Here is a 15664-nt window from a genome sequence, read left to right on the forward strand (position 1 = left end):
AAGAGCAAAATGGCATCAATGGGTTAATGATTGTTTGGAAATCTGATGGCAGAGGGGAGGAAGATACTTCTAAAACATTAAGCGTGTGTCTTCAGTCCTCAGTGCCTGCTCCCTGGTGGCAGTAATGAGAAGAGGCCATGTCCTGGATAGTAAGGGTCCTTAATGAGGGATTTTGCCTTTTTGCTGCAGTTGCTATTTGAAGATGTCCTTAATGTTGGAGAGGTTAGTGTCCATGATGGAGCTGGAGAGGTTAGTGTTCATGATGGAGCTGGAGAGGTTAGTGTCCATGATGGAGCTGGAGAGGTTCATGTCCATGATGGAGCTGGAGAGGGTAGTGTCCATGATGGAGCTGGAGAGGTTAGTGTCCATGATGGAGCTGGAGAGGTTAGTGTCCATGATGGAGCTGGAGAGGTTAGTGTCCATGATGGAGCTGGACAGGTTACTGTCCATGATGGAGCTGGACAGGTTAGTGTCCATGATGGAGCTGGACAGGTTAGTGTCCATGATGGAGATGGAGAGGTTTGTGTCCATGATGGAGCTGGAGAGGGTAGTGTCCATGATGGAGCTGGAGAGGGTAGTGTCCATGATGGAGCTGGAGAGGTTAGTGTCCATGATGGAGCTGGAAAGGGTAGTGTCCATGATGGAGCTGGAGAGGTTAGTGTCCATGATGGAGCTGGAGAGGTTAGTGTCCATGATGGAGCTGGACAGGTTACTGTCCATGATGGAGCTGGACAGGTTAGTGTCCATGATGGAGCTGGACAGGTTAGTGTCCATGATGGAGATGGAGAGGTTTGTGTCCATGATGGAGCTGGAGAGGGTAGTGTCCATGATGGAGCTGGAGAGGTTAGTGTCCATGATGGAGCTGGAGAGGGTAGTGTCCATGATGGAGCTGGAGAGGTTAGTGTCCATGATGGAGCTGGAGAGGGTAGTGTCCATGATGGAGCTGGAGAGGTTAGTGTCCATGATGGAGCTGGAGAGGGTAGTGTCCATGATGGAGCTGGAGAGGGTAGTGTCCATGATGGAGCTGGAGAGGTTAGTGTCCATGATGGAGCTGGAAAGGGTAGTGTCCATGATGGAGCTGGAGAGGTTAGTGTCCATGATGGAGCTGGAGAGGGTAGTGTCCATGATGGAGCTGGAGAGGTTAGTGTCCATGATGGAGCTGGAAAGGGTAGTGTCCATGATGGAGCTGGAGAGGTTAGTGTCCATGATGGAGCTGGAGAGGTTCGTGTCCATGATGGAGCTGGAGAGGTTCGTGTCCATGATGGAGCTGGAGAGGTTAGTGTCCATGATGGAGCTGGAGAGGTTCGTGTCCATGATGGAGCTGGACAGTTTAGTGTCCATGATGGAGCTGGAGAGGTTTGTGTCCATGATGGAGCTGGTTAAGTTGACAGCTGAGGATTGGTCAGTGTCAGCTTCCTTCACATGCAGAGATCGGATATGGCATACATGGGTTCAGATCATTCAAAACTGCGAGGAATAGCAGCAGGAGCTCTAGTGAGCTGTGAAATCACACACCAGCGCTAACCTCTACTAACTCTCAGCATGGACACCAATTCAGACCGCACTCTGTGACAGGACCACAGCATGGTCCAATGAGGTAAAGCTCAAATGCTGAAAAACAGGGTAGACGCCATGCTTGTATCTAACTGTTGACTAACCAGGTACAAAGCGGTTTAGTTTTCCATTGGCACTGACCATCACACTGAACAGTGCAGATGATTTGGGGAAAAGGGTGAGGTGGGGAGAGAAAAGCAGAAAATGACTTCTCAGAGTTCATTCCTCACTCTGCAGAGAGAGCCCTGCTCAACAGCAGTGGTATGTGTAGAGCGAGCAGTGAACAGCCAGGGTGGCATTGGCTAATACCAGAGCACATACTTTTAAGATGATTGGAGGAAAGTTTAGCAATGTCAGAGGTACATAAATTTTGATGCAGAGAATGGTAAGTGCATGGAACACACTGGTGATGGTAATGTCAGATACATAAGGCTCTTAGAGATGCACATGGATGTAGGAAAAAAAATAAAGGTTATGGGCCGCGCATGAAGGACGCTTTAAATTGATCGTAGAGTAGGATAAAAGGTTGGCATAACACTGTGGGTTGAAGGGCCTGTAGTGTTCTATGACCAGGGCTTAGGAGAAGTCTTTCCTAAGCCCTAAAAAGTAAAACAATTCTGTAGAAAACCATGCAGCATTATTTGAAATTTGATTGAACTTAACAGTAGTGTGGAGTTGTATATAACCTTAAAGGAACTACTTCCTTTTCTGCTTGGGGATCTTTATTTTCAGATTACCCATTTTCATTCTGAGCTTATTTTTCATCTATTTCTAGGATTAGTTGAACTTCAATTGCTATGTTTGAATTCGAAACCAGTTAAGAGTTAGTTACTGTTTTCCCATTTGATTCAGCTTCAATTTTGTTTCAAAAACTTTGAAGAGAATTTGGGCTGTAACTTTGGCAACAGAACTTAATTAAAAGCTTTCATCATGTCCTGATGAAGGGTCTTGGCCCAAAACATCTACTGTCTATTCCTCTCCAGAGATGCTGACTGACCTGCTGAGTTCTTCCAGAATTTTGTGTGTCCTATTCTGAATTTTCAGCATCTGCAGAATCTGTTGTGTTAAAGTAAAGCTTAATCTGAAACTGGAAATTCAGGTCATCAACCAAAGTTACAATAAAAATGACAAACACAAAGTACCATGTATGTAGGGTGGAGGTCAAAAATAATTTCTTTTACACATCTATGTACAACTCAAGTTTATTTCAATTTTAAATTCAAATGACAAGTCTCTTTGTAAACAAGAATAATGTTGATTCAGTGGACATGCTGCCTTTATTTACAATCTGAGGCCATGATTAGTTCTTACTCTTTAGTTTTCAAAGAGGTTTATGACAAATTTGTAATCCACCTTCAGTGCAATTAAGGCAAGTGATTTGCTATAACTAGCTACTGGTGTATCAACTGGGCATTCAGTTAGAGCTCTCAAGTACAGGCAAACACTCCCTCCATTTGCTTCAATCCACATCACTCCTTTTCATCAGTGCAAATGGCAAATTCATAGGACGTTACCGCAACAACGCATACCATTGGATTCCTTGCAACCAGTGAGGTGCACTCACCTTTCCTTCAACGTGCCAGCTTCGGCCAGAGCCCTGAGTTCTTCCTACTCTGATGAATATTGGGAGGGGGACACTCCTATACTCAGTGAATGTTACACAACGAGTAACATGGTCTCCAACGTTCCACTTTCATCAGGGGTGAGTGCAGTGGGGTAATGAAACCCTCCTTCAACTCAGTGTGCAATGTGATACTGACCTGCGTCAGACCTGTGCAGTCGAATAAGCTCCATCCAGTTCAGTATCATGCAAACACACAAAGAAACAATGCGGACCTATGGACAATGCTGGATCTCAGGGAATACAAAATACAAATTGGGACTATGGCCAGACATGACAAACAAAGAGTTCAGCATAAAGCAGCCAGACCCTGCTCTGGGCTAAACAAAATGGTCAGAACAGGTCCTGTTTGAAATAGAGAGGAGCAGTACCTGTGGCAGAGAGCCTGTTCATGAACAACACTTCAACACTTGAGGTGAAGTGATACTGGTGCAGAATTTGTGAAAGAGATTGGGTGGATGGGTGGGGGGGGGGGGGTGGAATCTAAGATGAGAGTTTGGATTTATTCAGAGTCTCTGTAAATTTAAGTATTTTAAGTGAGGTCTTAACTGTACTGCCATGACATCTGTGTGAATTAAATCAGTGATGTACATTTACTTTTCTCCAGTACGAGACAGATTCCAAAATATATAAAGAAGGGCAGTGAACAGCTTTAAGTTTGTGACAGGTATATAAAAGGAATTCCTATTTTTGTTGCTTCATTGTAACAAAAAGATGAAAGGTCCTGTCCATCGGCGTCAGCTGAGTGGTCCCTGGACACACGTAGAATTGCTTAGCAGCCACTTCCTTCCATGATTTTTGACAGGGAAAGGGAAGATGGAAAAGGAGGAAGAGTTGGGAGAGAGATGGGAGTGAAGATGATGACGCCAGGACAACCAGCCAGCTTTTGTGTGTCCTACCGACTGTACATTATTCAGCTTTTGAAGAAACTTTGAGAAATAACAGAGATACAACAGCCACATCAACTTCATGCTGCCAATGAAAGATGGAGACCACCTCGAGTGGATACCTCACAGACATGAACCACTGTGGGCTTCAACTTTGTGAGGCAGTGTTTGATTTTTGCATGTTTCTTGTCTCTGGAGAGGTTTTATGCTAACTGGCCCATTAAAAGTGGCAGCACTTGAAAGGACGAAGTCTTAATATCACCATCCTCTCAATGTCAAGAGTTTTGTCTTTAAATCTAGCATTTCTGCACTTCAAATATTTCCCGTTATAAACTGGGAGTCAATTCAGTTAGAAATATTTAGTTAGAGCAAGGATCAATTTGTTTTGAGGTGATTTAGTCATGCTTCCTGTGATATGCTTGAAAAAAGGTTTCAGATGAAGATCTGCTCACACATTGCCAGATGCAGTGACTAGTGGGGTACCGCAAGGCTCAGTGCTGGGACCCCAGTTGTTTGCAATATATATTAATGATTTAGACGAGGCAATCCAAGTTTGCTGATGACACGAAGCTGGGCAGCGGTGCTAAGAGGATGCAGGGTGACTTGTATAGGTTAGGTGAGTGGGCAAATTCATGGCAGATGCAATTTAATGTGGATAAATGTGAGGTTATCCATTTTGGTGGCAAGAACAGGAAAACAGATTATTATCTGAACGGTGGCTGATTGGGAAAAGGGGAGGTGCAAAGAGACCTGGGTGTCATTGTACACCAGTCATGGAATGTGGGCATGCAGGTACAGCAGGCGGTGTAAAAGGCAAATGGTATGTTGGCATTCATAGCAAGAGGATTCGAGTACAGGAGCAGGGAGATTCTACTGCAGTTGTACAAGGCCTTGGTGAGACCACAGCTGGAGTATTGTGTGTTGTTTTGGTTCCCTAATCTGAAGAAAGACATTCTTGCCGTAGAGGGAGTACAAAGAAGGTTCACCAGATTGATTCCTGGGATGGCAGGACTTTCATATGAAGAAAGACTGGATTGACTAGGCTTATACTCACTGGAATTTAGAAGATTGAGGGGGGATCTTATTGAAACGTATAAAATTCTAAAGGGATTGGACAGGCTAGATGCAGGAAGATTGTTTCTGATGCTGGGGGAGTCCAGAACGAGAGGTCACAGTTTAAGGATAAAGGGGAAGCATTTTAGGACTGAGATGAGAAAAAACTTCTTCACACAGAGAGTGGTGAATCTGTGGAATTCTCTGCCACAGGAAACAGTTGAGGCCGGTTCATTGGCTATATTTAAGAGGGAGTTAGATATGGCCCTTGTGGCTAAAGGGATCGGGGGTATAGAGAGAACGCAAGCACAGGGTTCTGAGTTGGATGATCAGCCATGATCATACTGAATGGCGGTGCAGGCTCGAAGGGCCGAATGGCCTACTCCTGCACCTATTTTCTATGTTTCTATGCTGTGTTTGGATAAACATCCTGACAATCAAATTTGCTGCTCTAATGTTGAAATTGGTTTTCTGCGGTGTCTTATGTAACTTCCTCCAATCACAGCATTTGGCCAGAGGAACATTCCTGCAACAGTTACAGCCCTTCATAGATGAGTATGGTTGAGTGGTTTCTGTCAGGCATTTCTGAGACATTTTGCTGCACTTTATGAGTAAATTAGAATGCCACCCCTGGAAGTGTCAAGATATACTCTGTTATATAAAAGGAATAAACAAAGGTAAAAGCAATTACATTCAGTGCATATCTAATCCAATTACTGACTTGTGTGCAAGTCCTCCATTGATCCCAGACCGGTACAAGTAAGTCGAGGTCACCAACTAAAACACAAGCCACTGAAGGCCTGCAGAATATAAACAGCAGTAACAGACAAGCAATTTAAAAAATGTTGCAAGAACTTCAATATTCAATATTGCTCTCCTGTCATACACCCTTCTCCCAAACAACTCTTAGTGCAGGGGTCAATTAAGACAGGATGCAGTTACATTGCATTCAGCAGTCTTGTGAATAAATAGCATTGAAGCTTGGGAAACAAGGAGTGGTGTGGTGGGAGCTTTAATGGTGCAACAAGGTGTTTGGCCATTCCCCAGCTCTGCTTTGGGAAGATATTACTTCAGCTTTGCACTACTTGAGCACTCTGCAGATTTCACGATTCGGTGTTTTTTTAAATATTATTCTATCTTGTGCACAGATATTAATTTTGAAATGATCAAATTGTCCAAATTTACAAATACTTCATTTTAACGTGACACACTTAGGGTATGAACTAAGTGTACTTTGACCATTGTCAGTTGTAATGAGAGAACATCTTTTGTTTCATTCCATTTAACTTGATGGATCTTCTTTGTTTTCTTTACAAAATCATTTTCTGTTAAAATGCACCTGCTTAATCTCTAGCAGTGTGACATTGACATCTGCATCAAGTATCTCGAATGATGGGTTGTGAGATGTTCTGTTCCTTTCAACAATGTCCCTGCATGATCTTTACCTGAGAAGAGTTTCCCTCCCCATTTCAAGCTATGGATCATGACTCTGTTGGCCAAAACCAGTCATGAGCACCAGGAACAAACTGACTCTGCTCAAGACGCTGCCGACAAGGCTTCATAAGTGCACTGCAGCACAATAAAACAGACAAAGGGGGTTACATTACTGAATTCAACTAACACCATTGGTCCTGTATGTGGAATGAGGATATTGATCTGAAATATGAAAGGGAAATCGGCCAAGCAACGTGTGAATTAATGATGAATAAGAGGTAATGAACTCTATGAAAAGACTATTGTACACAGGCTGGATAGCAGAGGAAGTGTGAAGGATGAACTACATGGGTCAATGGGGATGCATTGGGCACTATATTGTGAAAGTCTCCTGGGACTATAAATCAACAGGGGAATATTGGCCAACCTATGTGCAGTGAATATATGTAGTGGTGAAGGGATATACATTGCAAAAGTAGTGGATCAGCCTGACTAAACTGGCTCCATACTTTTGGCAACTGGAAATCCGACAGTCAAGTGTGGCTGGAGTCCAGTCTCACAAGGGCAGCTTCCTCTCCAGCTGATCATTGCGACCTGCTCGTTGGTGCCTGGCCTCCAGGTGTTTGTTCTGCACCTTCTCAAAGTGTTGTAGAAGTTCGTTGTAGTCGATTTCTGAAGGAACTTGCCTGTTGGCGGTCGTGGACTTCTCACTGGGCCTGTCAATCAAAACACTTTCATTTAATGCATGGCAGACAAAAGGGAAGATTTAAAGCAAATGGACAATCAGTGACAACACAAGGACCTATCCCTTCAAATGGAGCTGTATAATCTAGTCCCTTTTGACAAACCCTTTAAATGTACGGTACAGAGTATCCTATCTGGTTGCATCATGGCTTGGTATGGAAACATCAATGTCCAGGAATGAAAAAATCTACAGAAAATGCTGGATACAGCCCAGTCCAGCTCAGGAAATACCCTCCCCACCAATGAGCTCATCTACAAGCATCAATCATCATCAAAGACCCAACCATGCAGGCCATGCTCTCTTCATGTTACTACCATCAAGCATGAGGCGCAGGACCCTTAGGCCCCATACTATCAGGTTCAGGTTCCTGAACCAGTGTGGATAACCTCACTCAGCTCAAATCTGAACTGATTCCACAACCACTTTCAAGGACTCTTCAACTCATGTTTTCAGTATTACATTTTGTTATTACTTGCATGATTTGTCTCCTTTTGACTGCATCTATGGAGGGAAATAACAGTTGACATTTCAGACCACAGACCCTTCATCGGGATTGGAAAAGAAAGGGAAAGAAGCCAGGATAAGAAGGTGGGGAGAGGGGAGGGTTTCCAAACTGAAAGTGAAATGTGAAACCAGATGAGGGGGGGACTACAAGCAAATGGATCTCAGTGTAGTAAAAGGTGACATATACGTACTTTAGTATTAAATTGACCTTGACTTTTGACTTAGATCTCTGGTTTAATCTACTTTCTTGGCAGCTATTCAGTAAACATGCAGTAAAACATCCAATAACCCTCGCATTAAGGTTATTGCTGATCAAACTAAGCTGGGTGGCAGTGTGACATGTGATGAGGATGTTAGGAGAATTCAGGGTGACTTGGATAGGCTGGGTGAGTGGGCAGATACTTGGTAGATGACGTTTAATGTGAATAAGTGTGAGGTTATCCACTTTGGGAGTAAGAACAGGAAGGCAGATTATTATCTGAACGGTGTAAAGTTAGGTAAGAGAGAGATACAAAGAGATCTAGGAGTCCTTGTTCATCAGTCACTGAAGGTGAATGAGCAAGTGCAGCAGGCAGTGAAGAAGGCTAATGGAATGTTGGCCTTTATTACAAAGGGAATTGAGTACAACAGCAAGGAAATCCTCTTGCATTTGTACAGAGCCCTGGTGAGACCACACCTGGAGTATTGTGTACAGTTTTGGTCTCCAGGGTTAAAGGAGGACATCCTGGCTGTAGAGGAAGTGCAGCTTAGATTCACGAGGTTAATTCCTGGGATGTCTGGACTGTCTTACGCAGAGAGGTTAGAGAGACTGGGCTTGTACACACTGGAATTAAGGAGATTGAGAGGGGATCTGATTGAAACATATAAGATTATTAAGGGATTGGAAAAGATAGAGGCAGGAAATATGTTCCAGATGCTGGGAGAGTCCAGTACCAGAGGGCTTGGTTTGAGAATAAGGGGTAGGTCATTTAGGACAGAGTTAAGGAAAAACTTCTCCCAGAGAGTTGTGGGGGTCTGGAATGCACTGCCTTGGAAGGTAGTGGAGGCCAATTCTCTGGATGCTTTCAAGAAGGAGCTAGATAGGTATCTTATGGATAGGGGAATCAAAGGATATGGGGACAAGGCAGGAACTGGGTATTGATAGTAGATGATCAGCCATGATCTCAAAATGGCGGTGCAGGCCCGAAGGGCCGAATGGTCTACTTCTGCACCTATTGTCTATTGTCTATAAGCCCCTCTTTCAGAGTGTTTATCTGTCATCTCCATCTCTCAGTGCTCAGGATGTATCCTCCTGTTGCTAGCAATGGGAGCAACATGCATAAGGAAACTCCTGTGGGTCTTCAGGCTCCTGAACCTCCTTCCAGATGGTAATAACATGAAGAGGTACAGGAGACTGATGACCCAGAAAAGTTTTTCAAACAAGTTGCTCCTGTTGCTATCAGCAGGACACATCCTGCGAAGTGGGTGGGTGAAGTGAAAAGGAAAAGCAACAAGGAGCTGAATGAATTTTCACGGTGCTCCGGAGGTGGCTACTTGTGTCAGGTGGAATTCCAAATGGATATCCTATTTGTGGTTTTTTTACACTCCTGGGTCAGAGCACACTGTTGGACGCAGTGTGATACAATTAAACAGTGAACAACACCAGGGAAGCTGAGGTTAGGATGCATGGTTGCTCTGGAGAGGCGACTTTTTCATGCCGTTGGCAGTTACTGCATAGTACAATGCTTGACCACCCTTCTTCCACAAAGAGGTAAGCCTGCTACATGAGTCTCGGAATGAGTCACAAGGGGAAAACAGGCTTGAAGAGTTGAAAGAGTGGAAAGGCTTCTGAAGAGAACGATGAGCAGCCTAAATGTTTATCAGCCAAAGTTAGCATAATCTCCTTAAGGGAATATCTTGCCTGACAAGTCTGTTGTAATTCTTTGAGGAAATACAAGCAGGATAGACAAAGGAGAATTGGTGGACATTGTGTATTTGGATTTTTGGAAGACTTTTGACAAGGTGCCACACATGAGGCTGCTTAACAAGATATGAGCCTGTGGTATTACAGGAAAGATAGTATCAGTGGCTGATTGGCAGGAGGCAAAGTGTGGGAATAAAGGGAGCTTTTTCTAGGTGGTTGCCAGTGACTAATGGTGTTCCACAGGGGTTGGTTTTGGGACCCCTTCTTCTAACGTTGTATGTCAATGATTTGGATGATAGAATTGATGGTTTTGTGACCAAGCTTACAGAGAGATGGAGGGTTGGTAGTGTTCAGGAAACAGGGAAGCTACAGAAGGACTTAGACAAATTAGGAGAATGGGCAAAGAAGTTGCAGATGGAATACAGTGCCTGGAAGTGCGTGGTCATGCACTTTGGTTGAAGCAATAAAAACATACTATTTTCTAAATGGAGACAAAATTCAAAAAATCCAAAGTGCAAAGGGATTTGGGAGTCTTTGTGCAAGATTCCTTGCAGGTTGTCAGTGGTGAGGAAGGCAAATGAAATGTCGAGACATAAAAGCAAGGATGTAATACTGAGGCCAAGTGAGCAAGAAGAGGGAGGGCCTAGCCTGGGCGGTGGAGGTCCTTGATGTCGGATGCCACTTTCATGGCAGCACTCCTTGTAAATGCGCTCAATGGTGGCGAGGGTTTTCCCTGAGATGGATTAAGCAGTATCCACCGCTTTCTGTAGACTTTTCCATTCCTGGGCATTGATGTTTCCACATGAGGCCATGATGCAACCAGATAGGATACTCTCCACTGGGCATCTGTAGCAGTTCTTCACAGTGGCATATCTCTGGAAAATGGAAAATTATCCAGGGTTGGCTCATTCAGTTAATTCAGTCCAGTCCATTGTGCCATCAATGTTCTCAGGCATCGGTACGTCACTACAAAGGATCACCACCAACAATCAAATGTCACTCTCCAGATGCACCTTCAGTTTGCTGACTTTAGTTGGTTCCAGACCTTTGAAACACTTTGCTTTTACATGCAGCCATACAGATCATTTCATTACAACAGTGCATCAGAGTAGTACAAAGAAAGCAATAATGGAAAGCAGAATAAAATGTTACAGTTACAGGGAACGTGTAGTACAGGTAGACAAAAAGATGCAAGGCTATCTTATCATATTGGGGACCATTCAATAATCTTATAAAAGTGAGATAGAAGATGTTCTTCAGACTGGTGGTAGGGACTTCCAGGCTTTTGAATCTTCTGCCCAGTGGGAGGTGGGCGAAGAGAGAATATCTGCAGGGGAGCGGTCTTTGATTATGTTGACTGATTTACTGAGGCAGCAAGAACTGTAGACAGAGTCCTTGGAGAGGAGGCAGGTTTCCATGATGTACTGAGGTGGGTCTACAATTCTCTGAAGTTTCTTGTGGTCATGGGCAGACAGTTCGAAGCTATGCAGTCTTGTCAATATCAGAATCAGAACCAGGTCTATTATCACTGACATCAGTCATGAAATTTGTTGTTTTATGGCAGCAGTACAATACAAGAAATGATTACTATAGGTTACAATAAGAATATGAAAATAAATAAATACTGTACAAATAGTGAGTTCATGGGTTCTCCTCACCTGGCCATCACCTCTCTCTTGTGCTCCTCCTCACTCCCTTTCTTCCATGGTCCGCTCTCCTCACCTACCAGATTCCTTCCTCTTTATCCCATTCCACCTATTACTTCATCCCCTCTCCCCCACCAACCTACCTTCCCCCTCACCTGGACTCACTTATCACCAGCCGACTTGTACTCTTCTCCTCCCCCACGTTCTTTTACTGACTCCGTTCCTTTCCAGTCCTGAAGAGTCTCAGCATGAAATGTTGACCGTTTATTCCTCTCCATAAATGCTGCCCGACTTGCTGACTTCTTCCACTATTTTGTGTGTGTTGCTCAAGATTTCCAGCTTCTGCAGAATATCTTGTATTTATGACGATTAAAAGTTAGCCACAGCTTTCAACTCTATTTAGAAATGCCCGAAGGGTTCCTTTACCTCCATCTGAGAAGGCAGACATAAGGTCTCAATTTTGCAGCCCAAGAGTTCCAGTTTAAATTTAAGAGGGATGGGATGGAAATGTTAGCACTGAACCATTGCTGTAGAGAAATGAATTCTAATTAGCAGAATGCTGGGATCCCTAGTCCAAGTTCCACACAGCCCAGCAGATACCACACAAGGAGTTCCTACTGAAGAGTAACAGCCTGGTGCCCCTGTGACCCACACAATGAAGTCAATAACCTTCAGCGCAGTCGGCCAGGGGTGAGTCAATGTCAGTGTGGAGAATAAACTTGGGCAACAACACTATCAATCAGGAGCCTGATGGTCCCTGGGGTCCATCCAATAACTGTACAAAATTCACTGGCGTTTCCAATTCCTTTTCTCTTGCTGACATTACAGATGTTTAACACTGTGAATATCACTCTCTGATGGCTGACTGAGCTCTTCCAAATAGTGAACATAAACTGGGTCCGTGTTTGTGTGTAGGGGTCGAAGGCTGCTGAGGTGGGTTGCTCTGAACTCAGTCCACACATGATAACTCTAGCACCTCCCTTTTCTCCAACTGTACACCGTGACCTGCTATGCACATATTAACACTATTCTGACCTGCCGGATGGTAGTGACGAAGTAAAATTACAGAATTTAAAAAGGGAAAGCACTCAAGAGTTACAGCCAGCACCAAATGTGTTCCAAAGACAGCTCTGACCTCAGTAACCTACTGAATCGGGTTCTTTCCCAGTTTACACAGGCCTGACTTCTGAGCGGCTGGGAGATCGGTGGGTTCGATTAGCAGGTTTTGAATGGCTGAGGTAAATGCCTTGTCAGCCCATGTTTCATTTAAATATAGAATTACAGAGCATTACAGCACAGAAACAGGCCCTTCGGCCCACCTAGTCTGTGCCCAACTATTATTCTGCTAGTCGCGGAACCATAGTGCTCCAGAACCTTCCCATCCATGCACCTCCACAAAGTTCACTTAAATTTTGAAATCGACCCCATGTCCACCACTTCTGCTGGCAGCTTGTTCCACACTCTCACCGCTTTGAGTAAAGACATTCTCCCCACCCCATTCCCCTTAAATATTTCACCTTTCACTTCCAATCTATGATTTCTAGTTCTAGTCTCACCTAACTGCAGTGGAAAAAGCCTGCTTGCATTTACCCTGTCTATACCCCTCATGATTTTGTATACCTCTATCAAATCTCCCCCCCATTCTCCAATGCTTCAGGGAATAACGTATTCAACCTTTCCCCATATCACACACAAAATGCTGGAGCAACTCAGCAGATCAGGCAGCATTTATGGAGATTAACAAAGAGTTAATGCTTTGAGCTGAGACCTTTCATCAGGATAGTATTCCTTCAGCATTTTGTGGGTGTTGCTCAGGATTTTCTGCATCTGCAGACTGTCTTGTGTTTGTGGCAGGATATTTGGTAGTGTGGAGGAGCAGAGGGATCTAGGGGTACATGTCCACAGATCCCTGAAAGTTACCTCACAGGTAGATAGGGTAGTTAAGAAAGTTTATGGGGTGTTAGCTTTCATAAGTCGAGGGATAGAGTTTAAGAGACGCGATGTAATGATGCAGCTCTATAAAACTCTAGTTAGGCCGCACTTAGAGTACTGTGTCCAGTTCTGGTCGCCTCACTATAGGAAGGATATGGAAGCATTGGAAAGGGTACAGAGGAGATTTACCAGGATGCTGCCTGGTTTAGAGAGTATGGATTATGATCAGAGATTAAGGGAGCTAGGGCTTTACTCTTTGGAGAGAAGGAGGATGAGAGGAGACATGATAGAGGTGTACAAGATATTAAGAGGAATAGACAGAGTGGACAGCCAGCGCCTCTTCCCCAGGGCACCACTGCTCAGTACAAGAGGACATGGCTTTAAGGTAAGGGGAGGGAAGTTCAAGGGGGATATTAGAGGAAGGTTTTTCACTCAGAGGGTGGCTGGTCCGTGGAATGTACTGCCTGAGTCAGTGGTGCAGGCAGATACACTAGTGAAGTTTAAGAGACTACTAGACAGGTATATGGAGGAATTTAAGGTGGGGGGTTATATGGGAGGCAGGGTTTGAAGGTCGGCACAACATTGTGGGCCGAAGGGCCTGTAATGTGCTGTACTGTTCTATGTTTAACCATTCCTTATAACTCATGTCCTCAAGTACTGGCTACATCCTTGTACAAATTTTTCTACACTCTTTCACTCTTATTGATATCTTTCCTGTAGGTAGGTGACAGAACTGCACACAATACTTCAGATTAGGCTTTACCAATATCATATACATCTTCAACATAACATTCCAACTCCTACTGTCACCAGCGATATCTTGTCGGGTAATCACATTTCTGACTGCGTGCTGTTTGTGTTTGAATAGAGCTCAGGAATGGAACCCAGCTGTAGCTTGGGGAGGACCTTCATCTGTTCAGCTCTAACTACAGCTAAGCAGAACTGCCTAATCTGCCCTCTCAAATTTGATTTACCTCCTCTTTAAATTCAATGAATCAGTGTATTTCACAACTCAAACAGTGGGAATTTTCAAGATGGAGACCGGTCAGTGACTGTCAACAGCACATCTTGCACAGCAGAGGGTTGTAAGCTGAGCTGCTCCATCACGAGAACTTCCCTGCTCACCATCTTCAAAAGGCGATGCCTTAAGAAGGTGGCATTAAGGTCCCCTACCATATAGGACATGCCCTCTTCTCCATGGCTACCATCAGGGAAGAGCTACAGGACCCTGAATACACAAATTTAGTATTTTAGGAACAACTTCTTCCTCTCTGCCATCAGACTCCTGAATGGACCATTTAACCGATGAGCCCTCTCTCTTAGCTCTATTTAATTAATTACTTTATTGATTGACTGAGATACAGTGCTGTGTTGTGCCACCTAACAATCCCCTGATTTATCTCCAGCCTAATCAAGGGACAATTCACAATGACCTATTAACCCATGTCTTTGGACTGTGGGAGGAAAGCGGGAACCCAGAGGAAATCCATGCAGTCACGGGGAGAACGTACAAACTCCTTACAGGGATCACTGTTACTGTAAAGTGTTGTGTTAACCATTACGCTGCTGTGCTACCCCACTTACTCTTGAAACTTATAGTAGTTCTTTGTGTGCTGCTCTGCCTTACTGCTGAAAAACAAGTTGTATGGTGTAAGTCAGTGACAATAAGCCTGATTCTGCCTTGTATCCAGTGATAAGAGAATAACCAATTTACCCGCTAGATCAGGGCCACCATGCCCAGCTGAGACTCCACGTTATTCTTGTTGATGTTATCCTTGTTTAAGTGAGACTAGGAGATATAATACCTAGTCCACCCTTCGTTCAACACTAGACCCTTCCCCTGCAGGTCAGAATGGGAGCCACCCAGATGTGGATCTTTGGACATCCAAATGCATCAGAACCCAGCCATCTAAGTTGATCTTCTCATTCTGGCTTCTTTCCCCTTCCTTTCCCGTCCTGGTGAAGGGTCTTGGCCAAAAACGCTGACTGTTTATTCCCTTCCCAAGATACTGCCTGACCCGCTGCGTCCCTCCAGCACTTTAGTGTTTGCTGCTCTGGATTTTCAGTACCTTCTGCAGACGCCAGAGAAGATTCTTGTGCATAATCTCAACACAGATGCTGAGAGTTCTTCAGGGAGAGGCTGGGCGGGCTTGGACTTTTATTCTTGACTATGTGGGAGACTGAGGCGTAACCTCACAGAAGCGTATTAGGGTGAATGTAGTCTTTTCCCAGGGAACAACTCGAGGGCATAGGTTAAAGGTTTGTGTGTGGAAGGAGGGGGTGGGCAAAGGGAGATTTAGAAGGGGCATGAGGGGTAACTTATCCTGCAGAGGTCAGTGCACCCAGAGAGTGATTTAATCCGGTATAACAACAATATTTGATAGG

The 15664-nt window shown here is 44.3% G+C and overlaps 1 protein-coding gene across 2 annotated transcripts in view; it reads right to left on the reverse strand.

Moving 5' to 3' along the window:
- Window positions 1-2748: 2748 nt before the first annotated feature.
- Window positions 2749-15664, reverse strand: part of vac14 (vac14 homolog (S. cerevisiae)) — a 496659-nt gene continuing 483743 nt past the window's right edge. For both annotated transcript variants that reach the window (XM_059992522.1, XM_059992521.1), the window contains one exon: window positions 2749-7265. In XM_059992522.1, coding sequence (XP_059848505.1) covers window positions 7106-7265 — 160 coding nt within the window. In that variant the 3' untranslated portion in view covers window positions 2749-7105. The remainder of the gene's footprint in view (window positions 7266-15664) is intronic.

This window comes from Hypanus sabinus, chromosome 17, assembly GCF_030144855.1.
Source record: "Hypanus sabinus isolate sHypSab1 chromosome 17, sHypSab1.hap1, whole genome shotgun sequence".
Classification (NCBI taxonomy): Eukaryota; Metazoa; Chordata; class Chondrichthyes; order Myliobatiformes; family Dasyatidae; genus Hypanus; species Hypanus sabinus.